Source organism: Phascolarctos cinereus, unplaced genomic scaffold, assembly GCF_003287225.1.
Source record: "Phascolarctos cinereus isolate Bilbo 61053 unplaced genomic scaffold, phaCin_HiC Scaffold_4;HRSCAF=312, whole genome shotgun sequence".
In the NCBI taxonomy this organism is placed as follows: Eukaryota; Metazoa; Chordata; class Mammalia; order Diprotodontia; family Phascolarctidae; genus Phascolarctos; species Phascolarctos cinereus.
This window is the reverse complement of record NW_027555847.1, coordinates 9,447,137-9,468,758: the sequence shown is the minus strand read 5'-3', so window position 1 is coordinate 9,468,758 and position 21,622 is coordinate 9,447,137. Positions and strand designations below refer to the sequence as shown.

The 21,622-nt window shown below is 43.0% G+C and overlaps 1 protein-coding gene across 2 annotated transcripts in view; it reads right to left on the bottom strand.

Moving 5' to 3' along the window:
- VPS41 (VPS41 subunit of HOPS complex) overlaps positions 1-21,622 on the bottom strand; it is a 183,511-nt gene that overhangs the window by 88,192 nt on the left and 73,697 nt on the right. Inside the window, exon 5 of one of the 2 annotated variants that reach the window (XM_020964498.2) lies at positions 13,894-13,968. The exons of the other annotated variant lie outside the window; for it this stretch is intronic. Coding sequence (XP_020820157.1) covers positions 13,894-13,968 — 75 coding nt within the window. The remainder of the gene's footprint in view (positions 1-13,893; positions 13,969-21,622) is intronic. 2 annotated transcript variants of the gene reach the window in all.

The following is a 21,622-nucleotide window of genomic DNA, read 5'->3' as shown; positions in this document are numbered from 1 at the left end:
ACAGGATTCACACACACACACACACACAAAATGGCATCATAGGAAACATGATCATAGGTTTAGAACTGAGGCCCCTTACGAGTCCACTGGGTGCAAACCTTTTGTTTTATAGATGAGGAAGAGGAGGCCCAAAGAAGGCTAGTGACTTGCCCAGGACCACATAGCTAGGGTTTGAAGCCCGATCTTCCTGACTAGAAGTCCAGTGGTCTATTTCTACAGGGAACGCCTGGTTGTTGTCATGGGAGTCCACTGGCAATTAGCTCGAGCAGTCGGGTCAACAACTACTTGGGACAAATGAAAACCAAAATCAAACTGAAGGAAAGACAAAAATGAGAATGAAGAACAACAGGCGATATCGGGAGCCACCCTGAGGGAGCCATAGCTTCCTTAAGAACATGAAGTGGACAAAAGCACTGACGCTGACTCTGGGACATGGAACCAGGGCAGGGTTTGGAGTCGAGACCCGAGACCTCGGTGAGAATTCACACGCTGGAGACAAAAGAGGCCTCAGAGGGCCTTCTCAGTGATCCCAGGCTGTCTGCCGCCAGAAGAGCCCGTACCTCAGTCAAAGAGAGAAATGGAGACGTGCATGCACATAAACACGCAGTGCCTGCACACACACACACGTGAACATCTGTACGTGTGTGAACACAGGTGTGTGTGCATACACAGGTAAGTACACACGTATATTTTCTGTTGTTGTTTATCTGTTTGGCCACCTGGCTCAGAAGTCTGGTTTCACTGATGGTTCAGAGGGCTGCCTCAGGCCCTGAGAGGTTCGGTTACTTGTCTAGAGTCACAAAGACAAGACCTTCTTTTTAATATCAATATTTTCTTGGCATCGCTGTGACTCGTGGTATCAAACTACAGGTCGGATAAAGGCAACGTGACAACGTATGTACAAACTCAGCCGGGACAATCAGCCGTGTTCCCGGAGGAGCTGAGTGAGAAGCAGGTGGGATGACAGCATTCTAGTCAGATCGCCAAACAGATCTGCTGATCATTAAATACTAAAGAAGCCGAGGAAGGCCTCTAGAACGCCGGGCAAATCCTTTCTGGGAATTTTCAGGAAGAGATAGCTGGGAATTGCAAGGATAAGAAGATGTGGACTGGCGGTAACACACATGCGGAGAAGGCGACTCCACCCCAGCGACGTCCTGAATGATGGCCTCCTTTGGGCTCCTCTATCCTACGGATGCCCAGGCCCACCTCTTTTCCTCTGTCTTTAAACTGATGCTCAGGTAGCCAATGGTTGCAGCACCAGCGGAGTGACCCAATAGATGTTAAAGTGGTTATGAATTCCTGGTGACCTGAGGGCTTCTCAGGGCTTGATTCTTCCAAAATATATCCATTTGCATTTATGGTCAAGAATACATTTATTGAATCTATACCTAGGCTGCTGTTTCTCTCCAGCACTGCTCGCAAAACACACCTCTCCTGTGTTAAATCCTGTACTCAAGGGAGTCTAAAGTCCACGTCTAAGAAACATATGTGTGAGTTAACACTACAAGGAAGACAGGAGGACCTCCCTGCAGCAATGACAGCGCTACAAGCTTCCAAGACTAGGCATGGTGGGACAGAGAAGGCTCCTCTGTTGGCAAAGACGGGCCTAAACTCAACAGACCTTTTACCGTCAAAGCAGGAAAGTTGTGGGTACACAATGAATCCTCCAGACGAGGTAATTTTTAAAATAAAAGATACATTATTTTTACCCAGTTGAAGGGTATATAGGGGTAAATAACTGGTGGTCTGCACCTGATGGAAAAGATTGATGTAACAGTAAATGAACAGGCAGATAACCAGAAGACTGAAGGCTGAATAATGGTGTAAATGATCACATAAATGGCAAGTGATGAATGTTCCTTGAAAATTGTGAATGCATAATGTAGATGGTAGTACAACCATGAGGAGAAATGACTAGAAAACAGCTGAACAAATCAGCAGGAGCTACTAACAAAGGGCCCCCACAACCTCTTGTCCCCAACCTTGGAAATCACGTGAGCACTGGCGAGAGCTGCCACTCCACTGAAGGGCCTAGCACCACACGTCGTGAATATTAGCTGGATGGGTGAAGGAATGAACGGGACATTATTACGAAATTAGCCAGAAAAATACACAAAACAATTCAGATCTGCACCTCTTCAACTCAATCTGCAGCAAGATGCTCACCTGCTTCTTACTAATGGCTTGTATTCATATAGTCCTACTATGTGTGAGGCACTGTGCTGAGCACTTTACAAATATTATCTCATGTGATCCTTACAACAACCCTGCAAGGGAGGGGCCATTATTATCCCCATTCTACAGTTAAGGAAACTGAGGCAAGCAGAGGTTAAGCCATTTGCCCGAAGTCACATGGCTAGTAAATGTCTGAGTTTATGTTTGAATTCAGATATTCCTGACTCCAGGCCTAGGGCTCTACCCACTGGGTCCCACAGCTGCCTAGTGGTCTGATATAGAGATAAGTCACTATGCTTTACTCAGAGTTTAATAAAACCAGGATCACAAATTATATGTGGCTGGCTGCTTTGCAAATCTGTTCCTTTCTATTATTTCCCATAACTACTAAAAAGTATTATCTACTGCTTGCCCACCAAATATACCAAACAGCATGGTATGAAGTGAGTTAACCTAGATTTCAAACAAAAAGGATTTCACAGGTTTTGGTGGGCCACATTACTGAAACTCGCCTTGCTACCTGAAATAAATCCCTTAAAAGCTCAGCAGGAAGTTGGAAGTGCTTAGGAAGGTCGGCTGTGATATCAGACGTCCTCCAGGGAAGATGGAATTGTAAGAAAACCCAAAAAATGCCAAAGAAAGGAGTGGAATTAGGTGCTGCATAAGCTCTGAAGTTCTAAGAGGCTCTGGCTCTGCCTCAGAGCTCTGAAAGCAAGGCTTCACCACCTTGCAATGGTCATTCCTAACTGATTTCTGCAGCAGTGCCCCTCAGTCAATGTTTGAGGGGAATGACTTCTCAGTTTATCTACACCCCTGCAAGCCTACCAGAGTGTGTCTTCTTTGGCTAGCCCAGCATGTCCAGCTCATGCCCCAGAGGGAACTGCCCTGCTCCCATCCCCCTCCAAAAAACAAAGAAATTGTAGGCAGTGACTGCTAGACTCTCTCAACCATTTTGTCGAAAATGTAGGAATAAAAATGATCAGGGGGCAGGGCTATAACTTAGCCTGGCACATGGAATCAACCTTGTGTTATTGCTTAAGATGAAATTCAGTTCTTGTTTAACTGAAACTACTCTATACGTGTGCCTAAAAAACAGCACGAGCACGCCCAAGGTATGGCGTGGTCACTGACTTGGCCACAGACCATCTTTTCCTAAGTACAGACAAGCACCCTATCTGTGAGGACAACCTTCAGCTGCCAGCGCAGATCTGAAATGCTACCTAGCCATTCTAACTGGGATTTAAAATCTAAAGGTCTGTATGATCGAAGAAGGGGAGCAAGACTCGGGAAGACGTGACCATCCCCTCTACCTGGGCACTCCCAGGTCCGATTCCGCAATGCCCTTGTCCATTCTGTGCATCAGACAAACTACTGTTAAAATTATTCCGAGATGCTTCATTGTGGTGTAGAGGGGATCCTGAGTTTACAAAGAATACACCAGGACAACACAACCAAGCTGAAAAGACCCTGGATATGAGCTAGAGATGGTGTCTCTTGAATTATGAGGAGCAGCCAAAGGTTGAAGAGGAGAGGGGCATCACTGCCACAGCCAGAAGGTGATGAAACTCCAGCCCCCAGAACTCTTACAGATTTTGCACTCTGTTGAAGAGATCTTACAGCCTGCATTTCGTGGCTGGAGAAAGTACCAAAATCAATGAAATTAATGATTGTCAAAGTATGGAACAAAAATGAGAATCTCCTACATTTCAATCCGTGAGTGAGGCTAATCTGGTTACAGCCCCACATAACTTCTTCAAATGACTCCTGCCTGGGGTCAACCAGCTGATTCACTCCAGAACTGAATGAGGACAATTTGGGGTGAAACTGTGAACACTCCCTGGGTAAACCAAACGTCCCTTTCAGGGAGTGATTTAAAACTGGAAGAGACTTTTAGAGAGTGCCTTGTCCAATACCAGCGAAGTGATACAGCAGATGGAATGTTGGACCTGGAGTCAGGAAGACCGGGGTTCAAATCCTACCTCACCCATTTCCTAAGTGTGTGACCCTGGGCAAGTCATACAACCTCTGTTTCAGTCTCCTCATCTGTCAAATGGGGATGATAATAGCACTTACCTCCCAGGGTGGCTGTGAAGATAAAATGAGTAATATTTTTAAAAGACTCTGCAAACCTTAAAGTGCTATGTAAATGCTAGCTATTATTATTTTTGCTAGATAAAATGAGGCCGAGAGAGAAAAACATATTTGCCTTTTCAGCTATACCCTAATTCTGCTGCACAGTCTGCCCACAGTACTGTACTTTGACAGATGAGTACCCCTCAATGGCAACCACTGCCCAGCAGGGAGGAAAAAAGTCAAGGCTTGCGACACAGAGAAGAAGGCTGCGACTTCTGACTGTTTCCTGCCAAGGAAACTTTGCCTCTAAAAGAAGGGGCTTCATGCAGTGCACAGTTAGCAGTTTCAAGCTTAAAAAAAAAAAAGATGGAATAAAGAAAGCGCAGAGGCAGGATCACTGGATCACTGGCTCAGTGAAACTATGAGCTAAGCCATGCAGGGTTACCGAAGACTGACAGGTCACAGTAGAGAGTTCAGACAAAAGGTGATCCCCTGGAGAAGGAAACGGCCAACCGCTGCAGCATCTCTGCCAAGAAAACCCCATGGACAGCTCTAAATGACAAAGAGACGACACCAGGACACAAGGCGCCCAACACGCTGCTGGAAAAGAGCACAGGACGACCGCAAACAAACTCCTAGTGAAGCATCTGGGCCGAAGCTGAAAGAAGGCTCGGCTGTGGATGCACCTGGGGACGAAAGGAAAGTCCAGTGCTGCAAAGAGTGATACTGCGTAGGAACCTGGAATGTAAGATCTACAAGCCAAGGTAAGCTGGACGTGGCCAAACAGGAGATGGAAAGATTAAACACTGACACCTTGGGTGTCGGTGAGCTTAAATAGATGGCAATGAGCGAATTTAATTCACATGATCATTACATAGACTACTGAGAGCAAGAATCCCTTAAAAGAAATGGAGAAGCCCTCATGTTCAATAAAAAAGTGAGAAAAGCAGTACTGGGGTGGAATCTCCACAATGACAGAATGATATCTGCTCGAATTCAAGGCAAACTTCTCAGCCTCATGGTAATACAGGTCTATGCTCTAATCATTGAGGCCAAAGAGGCCAAAGTTGATCAGTTCCATGAAGATCTACAGCACTTTCTAGAAATAACACCAAAAAACAATGTCACATTCATCATAAAAGACTGGAATGCTAAAGCAGGAAATCAAAAAATAACTGAAATAACAGGCAAGTTTGGCCTCAGAGTATAAAACGAAGCCGGTAAAGGCTAACAGAGTTTTGTCAAGATAACTCGGTGGTCAGAGCAAACACTCTTTTTTCAACAACCCAAAAGGTGACTCTACACATGGACATCACCAGATGGTCAATATAGAAATCAGATGGATTCTCTGCTTTGCAGCCAAAGGTGGAGAAGATCATACAGTTGGTTCAGACCATGAGCTTCTTAACGGCAAAATCCAGCCTTAAATTGAAGAAAGTAGGGGAAACCATCAGACCATATAGGAATGAATGACTTAAATAACATCCCTTATGAATATGAAGTACAGGTGATGAGTACATTTAAGGGATTCGATCTGGTAGACAGAGGGCCTGAAGAGCTATGGACAGAGGTTTGCAATGTTGTCCAGAAGCCAGCAACACAAAATGGCTGCCTGACTGAGGCTTTAAAATAGCTGAGGAAAGAAAGAAAGGGAAAGGAGAAAGGGCAGGACATAACCAACTGAATGCAGAATTCCAGAGAATAGCAAGGAGAAGGTCTTCTTAAATGAGCAATGCAAAGAAAGAGAAGATAGCAACAGAACAGGAAAGATAAGACATCTCTTGGAGAAAATTAGAGATATCAAGGAAATGTTTCATGCAAAAATGGGCATAATAAAAGACCTAAATGGTAGGGACTTAACAGAAGCCGAGATCAAGAAGGGGTGGCAAGAATATACAGAAGAACTATACAAGAAAAATCTTGTTTTTTTCTTATTTAATATTTTTTTCCCAATTACATGTAAAAACAATTTTAACATTCTTTTTTTCCCCAAATTTTGAGTTCCAAATTCTCTCTCCCTCCTCTCACCCATCATTAAGAAGGCAAGCAATTTGACACAGACTACATATGTGTAGATATGCAAAACACATTTCCATATAAGTCATTCTGTAAAAGAAAAAGGACCAAAAAAACCCCAAGAAAAATAAAGAAAAAGTATTTTTGATCTGCATTCAGGCTCTACCAGTTCTTTCTCTGGAGATGGACAGCATCTTTCATCATAAGTCCTGCAGAACTGTCTTGGATCATTGTATTGCTGAGAATAGCTGAGTTATTTATAGTAGATTATCATTTTATATACATATATATTTATATATGTAGTTTACATTTTATTTTTTTTGCTAGGCAACTGGGGTTAAGTGACTTGCCCAGGGTTACACAGCTAGTAACTGTTGTGTGTTTTCATGTGTGTGTGTGTGTGTGTGTGTGTGTGTGTGTGTGTGTGTGTGTGTGTGTGTCTGAGATCATATTTGAACTCCGGTCTTCCTGATTCCAAGCCGGGAGCTCTATCTACTGCGCCACCTAGCTGCCCCTGTGAGGTAGTAACTCAGAGTTGTTTCAATTTGCATTTCTCTCATCAATAGTGATTTAGAGCATTTTTTTCATTTGACTATAGATAGTTTTGATTACTTTGGCTGAAAACTGCCTGTTCATATCCTTTGACCATTTATCAATTGAAGAATTTGACTCAGTTTTCTACACGTCTGAGAAATGAAGTCTTTATCAGGGAAACTCACTGTAAATTTTTTTTTTCACAGTAATCATTAAGAACTATGCATTTTCCTCCATTCTATTTTCCTCCTATTTATCCTACTCTCTTTTTTTACCCTTTCCATTCTCAAAAGTGTTTTGCTTCTGACTTTTACCTCCTCCAAACTGCCTTTCCTTCTATCAGCAACCCCACCTACTTTCCTGAATAATAAGATACGATTTCTACACCCAACTGAGTATATGTATTATTCCCTCTTTCAGCCAATTCCTATGAGAGTAAGGTTCACATGCTCCCATCCCCGCTTCCCTCAATTTCCCCCTCCACTGTAAAATCTGTTTCAGTTCACTTTTATATCAGATAATTTATCCCATTCCACCTCTCCCTTTCCCCTCCTCCCAATGCATTCTTCTTTTTCATCCCTTAATTTTATTTTTTTAGATAATCATATCACCACACTCAACTCACACCTCTGCTTTCTATGTATACTCCTTCTAACTGCTCTAATAATAAGAAAGTTTTTAGGCATTATAAACATCATTCTGCCATGTAGGAATACAAACAGTTTAACCTTATCACATCCCTTACAGTTTCTCTTTCCTGTTTACCTTTTTATGCTTCTTTTGCATCTCGTATTTGGAAGTCAAATTTTCTCTTCAGTTCTGGTTTTTTCATCAGGAATGCTTGAAAGTCCTCTATTTCACTAAATGTCCATTGCCCCCCCAGTTTTGTTGGGTGGATGATTCTTGGTTATAATCCTAGCTCTTTTGCCCTCTGGAATATCATATCCCAAGTCCTCCAATCCTTTAATGCAGAAGCTGCTAAATCTTGTATTATACTAATTGTGGCTCCAAAATATTTGAATTGTTTCTTTTTGACTGCTTGCAGTATTTTCTCCTTGATCTGGGAGGTCTGGAATTTGGCTATAATATTCCTGGGAGTTTTCATTTTGGGATCTCTTTCAGGAAGTAACATACAGATTCTTTCAATTTCTATTTTACCTTCTGCTTTTAGAATATTAGGGCAACTTTCCTTGATAATTTCTTGAAAGATGATGTCTAGGTTCCTTCTTTTTTTTAAATCATGACTTTTAGGCTGTCCAATAATTCTTAAATTATCTCTCCTGGCTCTATTTTCTAGGTCAGTTGTTTCCAGTTACATATTTCACATTTCGTTCTATTTCTTTCATTCTTTTGCTTTTGTTTGATTGTTTTTTGATGTCTCATAAAGTCATTAGTTTCCACTTGCCCAATTCTAACTTTTAAGGATTATGTTCTTCGTGAGCTTTTGTACCTCCTTTTCCATTTGGTCAACTCTGCTTTCCAAGGCATTCTTCTCTTCTTTGGATTTTTATGTCTCTTTTACCATTTGTCCTGTTCTGTTATTCAAGGTTTTATTTTTCTTCAATTTTTTTTTGTGCCTCCTTTACCAAGCAGCTGGCTCTTTTTTCATGATTTTCTTGTATCACTCTCATCTCTCTTTCCGTTTTTTCCTCTACCTCTCTTACTTGATTTTTAAAATCCTTTTTGAGCTCTTCCATGGCCTGAGACCAAATCTTTAAGACTTTGGATTCAGGAATTCAGACTTTGTTATCTCCTTCTGAGTATGTTTTGATCTTCCTTGTCACCGCAGTAACTCTCTATAGCCAGAAATTTGTCTGTTGTTTGCTCATTTTCCAGGCTATTTCTTGACTTTTAACTCCATGCCAAAGTGGGGTTCTGCTTCCCAAGTGGAGGGGGTACTGTTTCAAGCTTCAGGTTTTTTGTGTAGCTGTTTTTAGAAGTAATTCTGGGGATCTATAAGTTTTTGGCTCTTCCAAGGTGGTTTGATCTAGGAAGAAGTGTGTTGACAGCTCTCCTGCACTGTGCACTGGGTTTGTGAGTGACCACGAGCACTCTTTTCAAGCCAGGGCACCTGCTCCCCTGCAGCTGCAAGGTCAGCTGTGCTACTGCTCTTCTTCACACTGGGACTAAGACCCAGGACTTCGACCTAGATCGAAGTTTAGGCAATGCAACAGAGTCTTGCCTCTGGTGCCAGCAAACGGAGCCCTATATATCTCCTTCTGACCCACTGCCCAACGCTCTTACCATTTGTAGGCTGAGAAGTCTGGAAACTGCCACTGCTACCAGTGAATGAATTGCCCCAAGGTCTTCTCCTGGTTACTGGGGTCCAGTCTCCTAAGTTGTCTTGGGCTGGAAAACTGCTTCACTCCATTTTTTTGATGGGTTCTGCTGCTCTAGAATTTGTTTAGAATCACTATTTAAAGGCATTTAGAGGAGTCTGGGGGGAGACCTCAGGAGAGTTCCTGCCTTTACTCCACCATCTTGGCTCAGCCTCTCTACAAGAAAGATCTTAACATCACTGATAACCACAATGGCATATAGTTACTGATCTAGAGCCAGACATCTTAGAGAACGAAGTCAAGTGGGCCTTAGGAAGCACTGCTAATAATAAGGCCAGTAGAGATGACAGAATGCCAGCTGAACTATTTAAATCCAAAAGATGATGCTGTTAAAGTGCTGTACTCAACATGCCAGCACATTTGGAAAACTCAACAGTGGCCATTGGATAGGAAAAGATCAGTTTACATCCTACTCCTAAAGAAGGGCAATGCCAAAGAATATTCAAATCACTGAACAATGCCAAAGAATGCTCAAATCAATGAACAATTGTGCTCATTTCACCAGCAAGGTTACATTTAAAATTCTGATAGCTAGCCTTCATAGCAATATGTGAACTGAGAATTACCAGAATAGCAGGTTGATTTTCAAAGAGGCAGAGGACAAACGGTCAGCATTCCCTGGATTATGGAGAAAGCAAGGGAGTTCCAGAAAAACATCTACTTCCACTTCATTGACTACACCAAAGTCTTTGACTGTGTGGATCACAACAAAACATGTCAAATTCTCAAAAAGATGGGACTTACTTGTCTCCTGAGAAACCTGTATGAGGGTCAAGAAGCAACAGTTAGAACTGAACATGGAACAATTGATTGGTTTAAAATTGGAAAAGGAGTGTGACAAGGCTAGATACTGTCACCTTATTTATGTAACTTATATGCAGAGTACATCATGTGAAATCATGACAAATCAAAAGGTGGAATTAAGGTTGCCGGGAGAAATATGATCAACCTCAGATATACAGATGATACCACTCGGATGGTAGAAAGTAAAAAAGAATTAAGAAGCCTCTTGATGAGGGTGAAAGAGGAAAGTATAAAAGCTGGCTTGAAGCTTAACATCAAAAAAAACCAAGATCTTGTCAACCGGTCCTATTCCTTCCTGGCAAATAGAGGGAGAAGAAATGGAACCGGTGTCAGATTTTATACTCTTAGGCTCAAAGATCACTGCAAATGGCAACTGCAGCCATGAAATTGAAAGACACTTGCTTCTTGGGAGGAAGGCAAATTTGGCCAGTAATTCTAAAAATTCAAGACATCACCTTGTTGACAAACCATGTGGTCAAAACTATGGTTTTTCCAGTAGCAATATATGACTGTGAGAATTCGATTATGGGAAAAGCTGAGAGTTGCAGAATTGATGCTTTTGAATTGTGTCAGAAAAGACTTTTGAGAGTCCCTTGGGCAGTGAGAAGGTCAAATCAGTCAATACTTAAAGAAATTAATTCAGACTATTCACTGGAAGGTCAAATACTAAAGCTGAAGCTTAAGTCCTTTGACCACACAATGAGAAGATAGAACTCATCGGAAAAGACTGTTGGGAAGGACTGAAGGCTAAGGAGAAAGGGATGGCAGAGGATGACTTGGATAGACAGCATCATGGAGGCAGGGTACATGAACATGGACGGACTCGGAGAGATAATGAAGGACAGAAGGGCCTGGTGTGCTCTGGTCCATGAAGTCAAGAAGAGTCAAATATGACACAATGATTGAACAACAACAAGAAGAAAAAGGATGAAACTAGGATAGCCTTTGACACTGACATAACCTCTACTCTAAGATTCTCTGCTCTCTAGGTTCTCAGAACATCCCTTTCTCTCCAGGTTCTCCCCCAACTTCTCTAACCACACTTTTTCATTCTCCTTTGCTGGACCCTCATCCAGATCACGTCCTCTAACCACAGGTGTCCCACAGGGCTCTATCCTGTGCCCTCTCTCCTCTCCTTCTATACGACTTTGCTCGGAGAACTCATCAGCTCCCATGGATTCAATTATCATTCTCTATGATGATGATTCTCAAATCTGCCTATCCTGTCCCAACCTTTTTGCTGACCTCCAGTCTCACATCTCCAACTGCCTTTCAAACAACTTGACCCAGATGTCTGGCAGACATCTTCAACTCAACATGTCCAAAACTGACCTCCTCTTCACTCCCAAATTCTCCCTTCTTTCTAACTTTCCTAATTGTCGAAGGCACCACCATCCTTCCAGTACCTTGGGCTCACAACCTAGGAGTCATCCTAGACTCCTCACTATCTCTCACCATCGAATATGCCCTCTTCTTTCCTCTGGTCACACTGTGGTTCAAGTATCACATACTCTAGGATCTAGTGACCCTGGCCTCCTGGCTGTCCCTCCACCAGGGTACTCCATCTCCTGCGTCTGGGCATTTCCTCTGGCTGGCTGTCCTCCACACCTGAACACTCTCCTTCGTCATTCCCCTGTCCTGGTTTCCTTTAAGTCCCAGCTAAACTCTCCCCTCTACAGGACGCCTTTCCTGATGCCCTTAATTCTAATGCTCTCCTGCTGATTACCTGCACTTATCCTAGCTATGGCTTGACTATACGCTGCTGGTTGCTTGTTGTCCCCCCATCACAAGGTGAACTCTGGCAGAGCAGGGATGGCCTTTTATTGTTCTTTGCGTGCCTCAAACTTAGCCCAGGGCCTGCTACGCAGGTGGTGCTTAATAAATATTTACTACGATTCTTCCTACACCTCATCTCAAAGAGGCAGAGAGACAGAAACAGATTAGAAGAGCAAAAGAGACCAGCAGGAGGCCAGTGACAGATAGGATCTGGGCCTTGATACGGTGACGGGTTTCCTTGATGAGGGCAGGGAACCAGTGCAGGCCAGGCTTCTTTCTTCCCCATCTCTCCTTTGTAGCCATCCCAGATTATGGCGTACAGTACTCATCTATGCTCACGTCTTCCACCACAGTCACACCCTGGCTCTTTGCATGTGGGGAATGGCTAACGACATGTTGGCCCATGACTCCACTGAAATGCTGACAGTGAGCTGTTGTGAGTAGCTCACAAAGACTTCTAGGAACAATGAAAGGAGAAGCCAGCAACAGACACAGTGACCCCAGCAATGGCAACTGAGGAACAAAAACAACAAAGAACCCTAAATGTGAACGTGTGGGCCCCGAGAATACACGTGAGGAGCCGGCTCCCCCCCACTTCTCTGCAGAGGTGAAAGGCCGCGGGCGCGGAACACGACACACGACGCCAGGCTTTCCTGTGATGGTGGCTCCGCTCTACGTTCCTCCCTCTATTTAAACCCCTTTAATGATCAGGGATGGCCCTCGGACACAAGTAGGAATGCATGCAGTGAAAGAACACTAAGGGGATCAAGAACATTTTATTTTACAGAAAACTGAACGTCTTGGAGGTGGGCATCAGTCACTTTTCCCCTCTGAAATCCTGCAGTCTTGCCAAAGAACATCTGTTTTGGTGCACTAAAAGAAGCCCTCTCCTTGGAAAAAAAAGACAAAGTGCTGCCCACCCCCCCGCCCCTCCCCCGCCCCCCCAAAGAGATGAATGCAAAAAATGCTTAAATTGTTTGGCTAATCCCCCTCAATTAGGAGTCGTGCTGACTCCCTCCTCGTCTTGCTTTGACATCTGTGTTCATATTCAAGCTTCAAAAAGCACCGTGGAACCTGACAACACTTTTGGGAAGGCATGAGGCTTCCAATTATGGTTTCAAAAGCCTTCCTGAGAAAGAACAAATGATATTACCACCTAAAAGAAGAAAATCATTCTCTAATTGTGACAGAACAAATATGTTCTCATTTTATCTACGCATCAATAAGGCCAATACTGTTTTTAATTTAGTCACTTTTAATGGGGACCCTGGATTAGGATCACTTAAAAAACCAGACAACAAATTAATTAAATCTGGCCTCTCCTTGGCAAGTAACATAGATGCGGTTCAGATGTGGTTTTTAAAGCCCCATCTGCTGTCTCAGAATGTTATTTTAAACAAGTAGCTTAAATACATGGCACATTAGAATTTTATCATTGCAAACCCACACTGGAAAAGACTTCCATCGACTTAAAAACAAAAAAGACATTCTTCTAAGTGGAAGAATCCATCACCTCCACCACTAACTGTCAGCCGCCCCTCTGCAGAGAGGCCCTGATAATTGTTAGTTACACCCTGCACCAGTGATCTATGTCCTCCGATGTTGAGGACGTCGCTACCAGTTTTTTAGAAAACTGTACATACATTGATTTTACATTTATTTAATGTGGCCGTTGTAAGACACTTTATTCTTCTGATAAACTATGATTGCTTATCAAAAGATTCTATAATTCAAGAGAAACATTCATAACTTGTGGGAGAAAATGAAAACCACCAGCCCACAGAAATCATGCCACAAAATCCAATTTCGTGGATTTATGGCAGAAAGGCATTGAACTACTACTGTTTTGCCGGAACAGCAGACTAGTCATGGAAGTCTGGCTGGCACAGAGGTAATGACTAAAGAGACCTGCCCCTTGCCAGAGCTGTTCAGCAGCTGAATACCAGTTGCATTACTGACATCTGTGTACTGTAATTACTTTTCCTAAGGCACATTTGTACAAAATAGATTTGACTTTACATATGAGCAATACGAGGAAAGTCCAGTGCTCAAGCACAGGCCAGGTCCGCTCTCCATACAGGTGTCTCCACCTCCTCCAGGCTTTCCCTGTCCCCAACGTGCACTGGCTGCCGGAGACAGCTCCACTCTCCAAAGGCCTCTGATGCCTGCGTACCTTGCCATCCTCTGAGCACACGCCCATGTGTTCTCCACTTTCATCCAGGCTAATCTGATTTATCTTCACAGGGCTCTATAAAAAGAAAACATCAACTTTAGGAAAAGGTGCATCCACGATCAATTACCCTGCCTCTTTGCAAGATTTAGGAAATAAAAACTGTCTCGTGGCTTGCCAGCACGAGTTCAGAAAGTATAAAAAAAAAAAGGCCCTTCTACATCAAAAGTAAAATACAGCTTTGTTAGCTAGCATGTTCCAAACCCAGAATCCAGACATTTCCACTAGTTTTCTATTTAAAAGGGATAATCCGTGCCTTTCCATTTTGAAATTGATCCCCCTACACACAACACTGCTCTCACAAACAAAAATCTTCATTTTTAAAGACTCTTATGAAAAACAAAGTGGAAAAGTCTTGGGTTCCAGTTGCTTCCTGATCATTCAAACAGCTTTTCTCTCAAGTCTTGATTCTAACTTTTTTATTTATAGCTTACATTAAGGCAGTCATCAAAAGCATTTAAAGTAGAAATAGATTTCTTCCTATAAAAAACCCAATACTGTCTTTAGAAAGTACTTAAGGTTCAGGGTCTAAATGCTTTTACTACCTTTGTTTTCTCCCCATTTAGAATACTCCTGAAACTGTAAATCACTGAGGACATGAAACTCGGCTTCTTCCAGCTGTCCTCCCCCCAAGCTGTGCACAAAGGGAGATGAGAAGGCATTCAGGGAAGACAGTTCTACTGCCTGCCTCCCCGAGCCTCAGCCAGCCATCCTCAAGTAGGTACACAAGTGGCTTCTCCAGCAGAAAAGGAAATAATGGATGTGGATACCAATGAGACTTGCTACCTTCTCCTTGCCCAGATGGACTACTGCAGTTTTTCTTTTAAACTTCCTAAAGCATTTAGTGTGTCCTACTTTAAGAAAACATCTGAAAATAGGAAAAATCTGAATATTCAATGGAAAGGGTTTGGTTTTTTGGGGGGAGAGGGAAGACGAGACCAGACCTAGGATTTCATTGGCAGAGGGAACTTCTGATGAAAAAACTTCCTCTTTAGTTAGAGTCTGAGAGGGACGTTACTCAGGCACTCTGGGTCAGTGGGGAACTCGGATCCAGGTCTCTGACTCAGGGCATGCTGTCTCTCAACTAACACATTAGGAACTGATTATTTACACTCACTCTTTTAGCTTTGGTTTGGTTATTTTCTTCTTTTTCTTTTTTTGGCTTTACTCAATAGCAGAATTTCTTGAAATGGCAAATTGTAGCCCATTTAAGTGTTAACTCCTAGGCAATCCCATAGGGTCCCAATTTTTACCACCGATAAGGAATAATAACAAGTAAAATGAAACTTTGAAGATCAATCTCAAAAAGAAATTCTGGCTAGAACTTGAGCCACAAACCTTAACCGGAATGAGAATCAAGTAAAGGAGGCAAAGGCCCGGAGAAATGACCAATGTCCAATTCAGAAACCAACAAAAATCCAGATGATATGGAAGAAAGTGTCTAACTGCTGCTAAAAGGCATCTCTAAGATATCTGATTGTTAAAAAACAAACAAACAAACATTTAAACAGTCAAATGGACCTAAAATAAACCGTGGCACCCCAGAGAATAATTTTTAAAAGAACCTAATTGAGAAAATTAATCCTGCATCAGTAAAGCAGCAGGATACAAAGTAAATCCACAAAATCACTAGCATTTTTGGGTAGCAATAATAAAATCTAGGAGGAAATAACAGAAAGAGAAGTCCTGTTCAAATTACTACAAAATGCAGAATCTCACAGCTGGAAGGCACCCTCCCAAGACCATCAGGGTCAATCCACAGCTGCACAGGAGTGCTGTCTACAACACCCCAACAGGTGGCAACCCAGGCCTTCTCTGGAGACCTCTCACAAGGCTCAAACCCCTCACTACCACCAGAAGCTGCCCATTCTACACCTCTAATCACTGGGGAGTTCTTCCTTACATGCAGTTACAATTGGCCTTTCAGCAACCCCGACCAGGGCTCCTCACTTTGTGCACAGGATGGACTGGGGCTGGGAAGAAGTGCAAGACCAGGACAGGGAGATCAATTATGTATGAGGTCACTGAGATCACCGACATGAGAGGGAAGAGGGATTCACACTAGTTTTGTGGCAAAGGCAATGGAAAGAAGAGGATGGATGGAGTCTCCTCACTGGGTTTGATATTGGGATCCATTTGCTGAAAAAAGTGTGGGGTACATATTTTTATCTGTGCAGTGCCTACCACCTGACCTTAAGTAATCACACAGGCATCCAACCACTGTCCATATAACACAGAGAAATGCCAGAGGGCATTTATATCATCTTTGTTCCTACTTAATAGCACTGCCACTATAATGAGCTTAATCTTTCTGAAAGGCAGCCTTGTGGTCCTTTCACACTACTGGAGCATATGTTTATCTCCCACACAGAAAACTAAACTGGATAATCTCTATAACATAGCACTATTCAATTCTTTGGCTTACTCTTAAGTTACATTCTTTCTAGAATCAATGCAGGTAGGCCCAAAGGAAACGCTGGATTTCTAAATCAGGTAGAAAAGTTTTACAAAATTTTAAAGAATTAGGAAAATGTAAGACATTTTTAAAAAATCACTCCATCCTTCACAGAACTGTTCAGATAAGTCTCCTAAGATGCTGGACTGACTAAGCCACTCACTCTTCCATTCCAAAACCCTCCATGTGTCCCCTTTTGCCCATGGAACAGACTCTTGGACTAGCATTTAAGATCTACCACCATCTGAGCCAACCTAACTTTCCAGCCTCACGTTACTAGCAATTTGCAAAATTAATATAGGAGATTTATAGGCAAGGCATAGTGAAAAGAGTACTCTCTGGTTTTTAAACATTTTATGCTTCTAAAGGCTTTGGGACCAAGGCATCTAATCATCGGACAGCTAGGCGACACAGCAGATGGTGTTGGACTTGGAGTAAGAAAGACCTGAGTTCAAATCTGACCCTGGACACTTAGGAGCAGTGTGCCCCTGGGCAAGTCACATGACCTCTTAGCTTCTCAGCCTCAATATCTCAGCAGCCAAAATGAACAGGTTGGATTCAGTGGTCTCACAACTGAGTGATCTGCTCCCTCCCCACATGTACAGCAGCCATCTCCAGTACCTGGAATCAATTCCATCCCCAGTCTCTCATCCCAGCTCAGCTAAGGCATCATTTCCCATGGGAAGTCTCCAGATGAAAACATTTTCTGGTGTCTCTCTTGCCTTCATCAGCCCAGCTCTGCCTTATACTTAGCTGTAGAACATAAGCCACCTAAAGTCTAGGACTAGGTCATTCTTCATACTTGGATCTCTAATGCCTTGCACACAGTAGCTACTCAATAAATGTTTGTTAAATCAATGAACTGTGATTGGCAGAGCAACCTTACCAGAAAACCCCTTGATCTGAATGCCTTCTACTTCCATGCTTCAAGCCACTCTGATTTCAGAGGCCTGGGCACTTCCTTGAGCAACAGATCAGCATTTGGTCTGAAGACAGCCCGATACAGACATGCCCACCTACAAAACCTCCACTTGAAAGGGCCCAAAAAGGACCAAGACCCCAAGTCCCCTTTCAACTGAACTTGCTAAACGGAACCAGGCAGAAGAGCTGTGCAGTATACTACAATTACTTCGACTTCTGTATCCACCAAGTCCCTATCAGATCTATGAATAATCAGCAAAACTGGACCAGTTTGAGCTTCTTCTCCTTTTATTTCCCAGGTTCACCTTCTGAGAAGCACTGTATCTGACCAAACTGTAGGCACCTACAGGGGACCAGAGGTACAGTGTCTATCCAATTCACAAACTGGATGATTAAACAATGGCAACGTAAATGCATAAAGGTCTTACATGAACACAGGCTTCTACCATTTTGTTTTATAAACTCATTAAAATTATCAGCAGACAAGCCATAGCTTTACTGCCTCTCGACAGCATGGTCTTGGCCATCTTTTGAAGAATTTGACAATTCAGCGTCCTACACGTGCATGCACATGCTTATGTTGCTCTTGGCAGCTTCTCCATCCAATATCAGGGAAGAACAACAGATTCACTAATCTAAAATAGGGCTTCTTAAATTTGCTCCCCTCACAACCCCTTTAGTGCTCTTTAAACTGTAAGTCACAGCCCCATACGTGCTGATAAAAAACCTGGAACTAAACATTTGAGAAAACCAACCCGCCCCGAAGACCTCCAGCCATTCTGATCTCCTTGGTCAATACTACGTACACTTGGCTGCCATCAATTCTTTAAAAATAGAGAGAGCAAGCAAAGCCAGGATTTCAATACAATGACGGTTAACGGTGCATGCTGCAGTTTTATGAGGCCGGCATCCAGGAGACGTTTTCAAAGCAAATGGGGACCAAGTGTCTCCCATCCACCTGCCATCTTTATTTCCTGTCCAGCAAGAGGAAGGTGCTGGGCGTCAACAAACTTGGAGAACGCTCTCCCAGTGCACGGTGAGATTTTGTTACCACGCCCAGACCCTCACATCTCATCGAAACCTCTCCACTGAGAAGGCCGAAGCAAACCTCAAAGGCTCCACCCCTGAAACATGCTTATGTCAACTCTCCCTCTGTGATCAAGCAAGTAGGCCAAATGGGCTGGAGATGAGGACGACGCCAACGCTGAGGACACATACAAGTGAAACGATTAACCTGACAAAATCAGAATTTCATAAAGAAAGCAGAGCTGCAGAAGGTGGAGGAGGAGGTGGGGAAAAGGGGTGGTGGCAGCAGTGGGGGCAGAGAAAAATGGCCTCAGCTGAATTTTCCATTAGCTACAATTTTATTTCTGATGGAGACATGTTTGGAATTCTGGACAATATAAGTAAGTTTGACTGTTCAAAAATCAATAATGTCAAGCTGACACCATAGAACACACAAAAAATGTGCCTTTAATGGGGAAAAAAAAAGAATTTTAGAGGAAAGGAAAAATGCTCGTGTGCACCTTTTCTGCACGCAGGCCCACTACAGGCTATCTGAAAATCTTCCACTGGAGAGAAAGGTAAAACTGCCAACAAACAAATACACCTCATGTGATAATCAATTACCTAATGCAAAATGCCTGAAATAAATACACTTAGTATGGATTATGTCAGCTCTTCAATTAGAAATAAATTCACGGTCATTCAGAAAGCTGCTTTTAATTGTGTTCTTTGTGGCAAGCCCTTCTCCCCTGACACCACTCATCATCCCACCTTAGCTTATCAGTCCCCCAACGGTGAACCTCAGAAATCAATCTGCTAATGTATAATTTGTAAAGCTCCTCTGACTAACAAATGGATAATTGATTCTTTTACAAATGCTGCATCCCTATGGATATGGGGGTAGAATGAATGAGAAAGAGAAGACTGGATTTCACTTTCATTGGCCCAGAGATCCAATATTTGAAAGCTGAAAATCCAAACATTCTAATAGCTGCCTTTGTGACTTCACGCCTATTAGTCACAGTTAGCGAACAAGCACTTACATTACACGTGTGAGAATCTCGCTTCTGTTCTGGCCTACTTAGGGCGAGCTCCTGCTACTTCATGGAGCTCCCACTGAACCGATTCCAATGAGACAAAGTGTCACCTCACTTTTAGGAAAAGCTTTACAAAGTCACTCACTATTAACAGCAAAATCTAAGCTGTCAGATTTTTAAACTTTCGTGTCCACTACACACCCTCACCCCCAAATTTAAAATGCCTTGTTAATTAATATCATGATTACTTTGAAAGTAGGAACGACATATTCCATACTGTGGGATTCCTCCCAGACTAGAATGGCATTCCCCATATCTCCTGCCAAATCTAGATCAAATCTTCACAATTTAGGAAATGTTTATTAGGCTGGCTTGATGTGGGGTCAAGGATTAGAAAGCAAAGAGGAGAAAAGCTTCAGTCAGCCTTTTTAAGTAAAGAAAAGGAAAAGACGAATCTCCTCTTTTAAAATGTGAGCTCCCTGATAATGGGGTCCATGTTTTATACATTCCAAAGACTTTTAGCATATAACTCAGTAATACAATACCAATAAAGGGCAATGCCCTTTGCAAGAATGTCCCATAACAATAATAATGATAAATATACTTTGTGGCTGTTTGCATCATAGGGAGTAGCTGAGGTTTGAAATCATCAGGTCGGTAACAGGTAGGCAGTAAACATTAAGAGAGGAAATCTGTAAAATCCATGAGGAAAAGATACTCTCAAAGCACAGAAGATAAGTCTCAGAGAAGAATGAAAGCCTAGACTTAAAAAAAAAAGGTAAAGGAAACATTTCATAAGTTGAGGGCTCCAGGATAAAAATATGTGCACCTATGAGTATGTGTACACACACACAACTTCATACAGGAAGAGAGGAAATGATGCTGCAGCAGCACAGGCTAAAAACCAGTTTTGAATTTTTAAAAATAAAGTGCTTCTGCACATCAAGATAGGCACTAATTATGAATCATATACATCCATCCCCTCCAGTACAACAGAATAGGAAGCCTATTGTATGTAGTGACCTCTCTAGAGCGATGATAATGATGATGATAATGATGATGGTGATGATGATACTGTCAAGAGATTTACAACCATTAGCCCATATTTTCCTCAGTACTGTGGTCACTATTCCCATTTTAAAGCTAAGGAAACTGAGAGTAAGAAGTTAAGTGATGGGCCGGAGTCACACAGCTAGCAAATGTCTGAGACAGGATCTAAAGTCAGGTCTTCCTCACTCCAGGCCCAGTGGTCTCTGTACTAAGGTGCCACCAGCTGCCGCATGATAGCCCTCCAGCTATGAGGTCAGCACTGAGGGCAGAAGCCACTCCAAGCTCTGTTCTCCTCACCTCAATTGCCCTGCTTCGTCACCTGTCCTCCATAAAGTTCCACTCCAATGCCTCATTGCGGCTGGCCAGCAGGGCACAAGCTCTATTGGGCTCTGCCAGGCTACTAAGGCTTTGGACGTGGCCCCCAGAGCAGCCTGCATCTGTTGTCCAAAAGCAGTGCTGCTACCTAGAGGGAACACCAGCAGCAGATTTTTACCCAGTGAGGAGGGAGGGAGATATTAACTAGTGAAACCAAAAACGATTTTTAAGTGGCCTTCGTCTAGTGAGGCCGCCATCTGCTTCTGCAGTGACACAGGCCATTGAGAATCACACCAGTAATCAACAGTCACAACAGGCTGGGGAGAGGCCCCTTAGCCATAACGCCAATGGCCAGATGACCGAAGGGCTGTGGGGCTGGAGGAGCTGAAGCTAACAATGGAACCAGAGAAAGGAGAAGATGCAGCTACTGAGAGGCCTTCTTGGTTCCAGTTGGAGATGCCGAAAAAGGGGGACCCAGGGGTTTCATCCAATGCCCCAAACAACAAGCCCCACTGCTTCCGAGGAAACGTGGTCATCACACATTACTGTGGTACTAAGCAGATGAACTGGCCAAAAAGACCATGCAGAAGGTGACTGCAGCTTCAGCACCAAGAGGTCAAGAAATCCTAGAAGGAATCTGATTACTGATGCTCAATGACTTCAAACAGAAGAGGACAGTTCAGGAAGAAGGAAGGAGAAAGTCCAAAGACTTGTGGAATACAAGGAAGCTTCACAGCTTGAGATCAAAAAAAGAATGAACTGGGAGTGGGCACTGGGTGTGGCAAAAGCCTAATGGCATGTAAAGAAGGAAAGAAGGCATTTCAACCAAGGGGAAAAGGCCTGCTAGTGATATGGAAATGATCCCGGAGGCAGTTGATTAAAAGACAAC